The 7,603-nt window shown below is 45.1% G+C and overlaps 1 protein-coding gene across 1 annotated transcript in view; it reads left to right on the forward strand.

The window, feature by feature from the left end:
- The window catches only part of GALNS (galactosamine (N-acetyl)-6-sulfatase), a gene marked incomplete at its 3' end in the record, with an annotated part of 22,278 nt that extends 18,783 nt beyond the window's left edge, over positions 1–3,495 (forward strand). The window contains exons 10-11 of the mRNA XM_009073594.1: positions 731–867; positions 3,393–3,495. Of these exons, the coding sequence (XP_009071842.1) occupies positions 731–867; positions 3,393–3,495 (240 nt within the window). The remainder of the gene's footprint in view (positions 1–730; positions 868–3,392) is intronic.
- Positions 3,496–7,603: the final 4,108 nt, after the last annotated feature.

Below are 7,603 nucleotides of genomic sequence, written 5' to 3' on the forward strand. Positions count from 1 at the left end.
TGGTGCTCTTGGTTTGAATGTATCTGCTTTAATTTAGTGTGTCACTGACTAATTAAGATTCAGAAAGAATCAGTCAGAACTGACTTTTTAGGTCTTTAAAATATTAATGATTAAGAGCAGAGAGATAAGTAAAGCTTCCAAGTAAGGAAAAAGGGAAAGGAGAGGAGAAAAAAAACCTTTAACATCTCCTTTGGAGGCAAATCCAGATGTTTTTCTCCCTTATTAAAATATAGGCTAAAAATACCACAACTTTACAGCTCTTGAATTGTTGGAAATGGTTTGCAGATGAAGTCATCAGGCTCTTTTTGTTATTATCCATCCATCCCTGTGCTTTCTGGGAACTCTCTCAGGGTATTCTGCACTCCAGAGATGACCTGGAGAGGGACCAAATCAAGGACTTGATTTTTCCCCTTGGTTTAAGTGCTGATTTTTTCAATCCACAAATGACTGGAATTTGCTAACTGAAGTTGAACTCTGTGACAACACATTCCTGTCAAATGGATCTGTAGGAGGGAAAAGAGAGGAAAATGAACAAAAATTGAATCAAAATGCAAATCCTCCCTGGATGTGCAGAAATAGGGATCAGCTCCTTTGCTGTATTACTTGAAGAGGAAGTTTGCTGGTGACTGCAGCAGTGTAAGGGGAGATATTTACAGGCAGATTTTATGTTTCCTTATGGATTTTACTGAAAGGCTCTTTGCAAATGTATTTGTGTTGATTTTTGTTTCAGGTCAGCCATCAGCTGGGCAATGTGATGGATCTGTTCACCACCAGCCTGTCCCTGGCAGGGCTGCAGCCTCCCAGTGACAGACAGATTGATGGCATCGACCTTTTACCTGTCATGCTGCAGGACAAGCTAATTGACAGGTTAGTTATGAGCCCACGGCTCCCATCTGACTGAAGGGATGCCAGACTGGGGCTTGTTCTTTAAACCAAGCTTCTAGATTTATTTTCTGCACTGAATTGCTTCACCTTTGCTCCTGCTCAGGGAGGTGATGCAGCACCAGGGCTTCACACTGGGTAATTCTCCAGTGGGGCAGGCAGAGGTGGGATTTGCTGACATGTGGCATGTTGCCACACAGTGGAGTCTGGGGACAGATGAAAATGTCAGAGGGTTAGCAGAGATCCCTGAGACAGCATATGGCAGGAGGGGAGATAAAAGCCTGAGAACTGTAGCCTGGGCAGGGGAGAATACATTATTTATTGCTGGAAAAGCATCCCAGTGTGTGCTGGGTCCTTCCAGCCCTGCTAGGGAGAGGAGGAGGGAAAGGCTATGCTGCTGTGGGTAATCTGGAAGGACATCTCTTGCCAAGGTCCTGCTTCTGGGGATGCTTCTGGGGATAGATTTGGGTTAGAGACCTGGAATCTTTCTGGAGTGCTGTCAGCTGCTGGGAACAGGCACCAAGGTCTGACACATCCTTGGATCTCTCACTGCACAGGATGGAGGTCAAGAGAGGACTTGTAGGTGTGATTTTGATGAGGAACTTGGTGGCATGGGAAAAGCGAGTGCAAACATAATCTTCATGAGATAACAAGGAAACACAGGCATGGAAAACATACTTGAGCTCTTTTCCTCATTGGATTTGAGCCTTTGTGCTGTCAAATTGCCTTTGTGACTGTTAAGCAAGAAACACACCTGAAGTGTTACCTGAGAGCTGGCATGAGTCTCAAACACAGCCTGTCCCATCTTCTGGAAATTTGCAAAGCTGCTTTGTTGCTTTAAAATGGGATTTCATTGCTGTCACCAGCCTCTTGGTGCTGTTTGGCTTCAATACACTCAAGGCACATCATGGCTTTTTTTTCCTTCTTTTTGTTTTCCCCCCAGACCTGACCAAGTCAGAGTTTCCACAGCCCCCTAAAAACCTTCAAGGAGATGCAGTTGTTGTGTTCTTTTAAGTTTAAAAAGGAAAATCTGAATGGGGAGAAAAAGAAATTATTAATAGCAGAATATTGAGTACAATATTGGAATCCTCTTCAAAATCCTCTTTCAAGATGGAAAATATTCTGTTTTGAAAAGCAAAAACCTCAACCTCACACCTTCAGTCAAAGGGATAAGTAATAACATGTCAAATAGGGAATGTTTATGGCTAGGAAAAGGAGACTGGAATATTTTGTGACATATTTCTTTGTGGTTTTGTTAGTGGCACTGGTTTAGATCAGGTGCTGCACCTTGGTAGATCTCTCTCCCTGCCTTTATTCCACCTTCCAGGTGTGTTAAGGATACAGGAATATGCTCTGCTGGCAGCAGCTTTCCTTCCTTCCTGGTGACAAAGTCATTTCCCCTTTGTTCCTGGTGGCAGTTCCTGGTGCCAAAGGAGAAAGGCTCATTGTTTGTACAAGGAGCCTGCAGGGAGGACTTTAAAATCCAAGAGATCTGAGGCCACTCCTGTCATTCAGGTGTGGATATTTACATTTTCCCTTGCATTTAGGGACAGTTTTTCAAGGTGGCATCAGCAGAGTGAGTAGTTTTTGCTGAGTGGCACCTTGGAAGGGAAGACAGAGATGGATGTACCTCCCTGACAGTGAGAAACAGCTTCACCATTGTGTCCTGTCAGCAGCACAAAAGGACAGGAGGGAAGAGCTGACCAAGCCTGGTGTCCTGCTGTGATGAGCTGCACCACCAAATCAACTTTCTCTCCTGCACATAGTCCCTTTCAGTACCATTTTGTGCTGTTCCTTCCACAAAACAGGAGTGTGTTGTTGAGGAAATCAACAGGAATGCTGCTGGGAAGCCCAGGGAAGTGCCTGTACACAGGTGCAGGGAGTGAGATGCATTCCCAGATGGATTATTAATTAGGGAAACCTCTGGGAAAAAATGCAGTTGTAGCAGTGTGTTTACATGCTGCAAAGTGAGGCTTGGGAGGGGAAATGGATGAGAGTTAAAAATAAAGCCTGTCTGGCTGCCAGGTTTTTCCATATGGAGTTTCTCTGAGATGTCATCCAGAACAGGCCAACATCTGGTGTCCTCCCTGGCCACCCTGTCAGTGTGACACTGACAGCACATAGCCTGGTGCTGCTGGGAGGAAGAGACAGCATCCCAGAGCCTCTGAATCCCTATTTTTCCCCTCACACACACACACAGCACTTGTGAGGCATTTGGTGTCTAAACCGACACGCTCGGGAGGAAATTCCAGGGGCTGATAGTTCAAGGATTAACAATCACTGGCAGCCAAGCTGGATAATGTTTCATTCTTACACCCTGTGAGCTCTTAACTTGATGAACACTTTAAAGAATGCTAATTGAAAACCTTGCAGAGGAGGCTATTAGGAGCAGCCTGTTCCTGCCTGATAGCTGCATGGGAAGTCAGAGCGGTTAAGGTGTTTGTCTCCCTTATCAGCAGGGCTGGGGTTGGTGTGTTGTGTTTCTCATGCAGCTCTGCTCTCTTCCTCAGGCCCATATTCTATTATCGTGGCAACGAGATGATGGCAGTGAGAGTTGGGCTGTACAAAGCTCACTACTGGACCTGGAGCAACTCCTGGGAGGAGTACAGCAAGGTAACTGCACACCAGGGGCACTGGTTCTCCTGGGGACAAACAGCCCTTTAAACAGAGGTTAAACTGGGGGATGTCACTGTCCTTAAGTCTCTTGAGGGCTACCAGATCTCTGTGGGAGTTTAGGTTCGATATTAGAATCATGGAATCATAGGATGGTTTGGGTTGGAAGGACCTTATAGATCATATTCCACCCCCTGCCATGGGCAGGGACACCTTCCACTAGCCCAGGTTGCTCCAGACCCCATCTAACCTGGTCTGGAACACTCCCAGGGATGGAACAGCCACAGCTTCTCTGGGCAACCTGTGCCAATGCCTCAGCACCTCACAGGGAGGAATTCCTTCCTAATATCTGTTCTAAACCTCCTCTCTCTCAGTTTAAATTCATTCCCCCTTGTCCTGTCACTTGCATGCTCTAATAAAAAGTCCCTTTCCCTCTTCCTTGTTCTAGGAAGAATTTCTTCTCCCAAAGGGCTGTCCAGCCCTGGCACAGCTGTCCAGGGCAGTGGTGAAGTCACCATCCCTGCAGTGATTTAACAGCCATGTGGATGTGGCACTTGGGGGCATGGTTCGTGGTGACCTTGGCAGTGCTGGGGAATGGTTGGACTTGATGATCTTAGTGGCTTTTCCAACCTCAATCATTATCTGTTCCTATGACAATCTAAGGGCCCTGGTGTCACACATCCCTCTCCTGAAATCAAGGACAAGGAAAGGAAAATGAGCAGGTTCCAAGTTCTTCTGAGGGAACTTTAATCAGTACTTAATCCCCCTTAATATTAAACTTCTTTCCCTGCTGAATTCTGAGCATTCTTCTTACAGTTGAACTCACTGATCCTTGGGAGTCCTTTCCTCCTGGGGATATTCTGTGTTCCTATGGAAGGCTGGGGCATTGATCATATATGTCACAATCCTAGGACAAAACACCTGATGCCCTGAACTATTTCAGTGGAACTGGGATGGGTTTGATGGGATTTTTCCTCAGAGGGAAAGGAAAGCTGTAGGAAAGGCACAATGGAAAGAACAACAGTGGCTGAAAACAGTAAAGTCCATGTGTTTAATCTTCGATCAGCACTTTTGTGAGCTCATATCACACTAGATTTTACATTTAATTTATATGGTTTATTTCCTGGCTGTTCTTCTCCCAGCTGGATGTTAAACACTATTATTTCTTTTTTCTTGTGTCTTCCTTGCCTGAGACCTGGGTACTAAACAGTTTTGAGTGGCAGGTCCACACATGTGCCTTGCTGATCATCCCTTTAGACATGAACTCCTGCATTCAGGCCCAGCTCTGCACTCCTGGCAGCAGGCAGGGCTTGGGGAGGGATTCTTTGGAAGATTTATTTTCTTTATGCCTTTATTTTTGAACTTCTGGTGGGTCCTCGAGGCATCACAGGTGCAGAGCTAAGTGCTGATGACATTTGTGGATATAAAAGTGCCTGGATGCTTTCGGTGGGATGTCCTGGGGGTAGAAGGCAACATCAGTTCCAAGGGAGTAATTTCTATTCAGGGCTGTAAATATGTGTGTTTGTCTTTTTTAAGCCTGTAATGCTCCAGGAGGCAAAGTTTGGCTTACAGGGAGTAAAGAGGAAAAGCAAGTTGGCTCTAGGAATGGATTTTACACTCTGTCTCAATGCTAATTCCACACAGATAAAATGAGATATTTTATTTGTCTAGTATGTGAGTAAAACTCATATATCACGCATGGCACAGCTTGGAGGATTTTCCGTGTGGGAGACACTGAGAGCTTGTCTGTCCTTGTGTTTGGGTGTAGGGCTGGGCTCAGAGAAATGCTTTTCCCCTGTGCATGGAAGATCCCCACATGAATTATTGCTCTCCATGGAAATATAAGCTCATCCACACACTGCCATACCCAGTTGGGAGATAAATAAACCCTCTACATTGATCTAAACCAATTTCTACATGTCTGAGTATGTGTGTAGCAGTGATAATAGGCACGAGTTCCCCCTTCCAGAGGCTCTCCCCCTGTGAGCAATGGCAGTGCTGCAATTAAGGCATATTTATTTGCTCCCAAGCCTTTGTTTAACTACTGTCTGATAAAAGTCAGCAATTAGACTGTACATCAGAGGGAGGGTTACAAATTCACCCACTTTCCTGCAGCTTGTAGCACATGTGCTTGATGTGGGGGAAACTGGAGCACATTAGTGGCCGGAGCAGCCATTAACAACATGCAGAGGAAGCTGAGACTCACATTTGTTCCAATTCTCCTTGTGTCCTCCAGCCATTAATTATAAGCTTCAAAATGGGAATAAATCAGAATGCAGAGCAGTTCCCCAGTCCTGAGCCCTGTTGAAGTTGCTTCTGAGCTCACCTCACAGTGGCCTCTTTCAGTGCCTGTATTGATACTGGACTCCAGGATCAAAAAGGCCAATTTGTTTGCTAATTTCATTGGAAAACATATTTCAACCCATGCATATCTGTGCACTTGGAATTCTGACCATCAGCCTGTTTGCTGTTGGATGAGTTTGATTTGCCATCCCAGTAGAACTTCAGCTAATGAGGCTTTGTTAATTGGATGATCTTTTGTGTTGGGCTTACCTCATTGTGAATCCAGTGAGATGCTCTAGTGAACTTCCAGATAGGAAACTCTGTTTGAAGGTCCATGCTCAGCTCTGCGAGAAATATATCTGGTTGGCATTGGAAAGAGCTCTGAAGTTGACCAGATGTGTCAAAACAACTGTCTGCACATTTGTAAGAGGTTTGCTTGATGAGTAGTTGAATATCTCATTATTTTGACACATGGCACAGCTCAGCCAAACCTGCTTTCCCTTCCAGAATTCCCTTGCTAACTGACAGTGTGAGAAGTCATCAATACAGAAACCTTACCCTGGTTTTAATCCACACTCTGAGCACTTTTGTTTGACTTTCAGATGAGATTAGACCATGAAAGCAGCCAGAACCACATTTTCATGTTGATATTGGAAACTGGGGAACTGCTGCATAATCCTGGGTCTGGTTAGGGCTTCCAGGATGAAGGAGGAAGGATGTGGGCAAGCCTGGCCCTCACCTGGAGAGCTGTGTTTGAGTGGGCTGTGAGTTAGTTCAGGGATAAAGAATGTACACACAAATAAAAATGCACCACAGAGACACAGCCTGCAGGAAGCAAAGCCTAGGCAAGCAGAGCAGGGATGTGAAGGCTTCTCTCCATATGGCACTCAGAATATTTACTCTGGAAACATCCCATGCAAGCAGCACACAGGTTTGCAGTCATCCTAAACTCCCATGGCAGCAGCATGCCCTTGCTGGTCTGCATCCTCTGCCTTATGGCCTGGGATTAGAGCTTGTCATCTCACACACAGATGAATTGTGCTCTTCTGTTCTTCCCAGTTTTGTTTATTTTTTAACCCCCAAGCAATGTTTTTTTTCCTAGTCTGACTCCTGTCATAAAGTCTTGTGTTCTCTCAGTGCTGGAGGATGCCTTGATGCTGTCTTTTCTGCTGGATTAACTTGATTACTTGATTCTTGAATGGGTGATCTCGTGGAAGCATAAAGGGAAGGCTCACTCCACACAAGCAAGTGGGAATAAGCATTCTGTGGGATGTTTTCTCTGTGGATTGCCCAGGATGCTTATTTGGAGCTATTTACTTGGCTTCCATCTCTATAGGTGGCTCATGTTTGCATAATTGGACATCTCTGACATTCAGGAGGTGATAAATGGGACAGGAAGAGATGAAAGGAAAGTTGACTGGGTAAATGTGTCTGTATTTTTAAGTAGTTTGGGGAGAGGGAGAGGAATCTCCATCCTGCTTAGGGACTAAGGTCCTGCTGCTCTAGGACTGACTGTCTATCTATCTATCTATCTATCTATCTATCTATTTGATATGTATCTATTTGATTACTTTTCCACCATCATTGCTCACCTCTCTCGTGGCAGAAATTAGCAGTGATAAAAACATGTGCTGGAGCAGAAGTGAGAACTAAGGATAAACCTGGGAAGAGTCCTCTCTTGTACACTGTAACACTGGGATTTTCCTGGAAGTCACCTGTAAATGCTGTTCTTGTAGCTGTCACCATCCATCCTTTTAGCCTGTAAGTCAAGCTTGTTCCTCACCAAATTTGAGCTGGATTGCAGAGCAAATTGGAAGCAAACATG

The sequence above is a fragment of the Acanthisitta chloris genome, unplaced genomic scaffold, assembly GCF_000695815.1.
Source record: "Acanthisitta chloris isolate BGI_N310 unplaced genomic scaffold, ASM69581v1 scaffold23044, whole genome shotgun sequence".
In the NCBI taxonomy this organism is placed as follows: Eukaryota; Metazoa; Chordata; class Aves; order Passeriformes; family Acanthisittidae; genus Acanthisitta; species Acanthisitta chloris.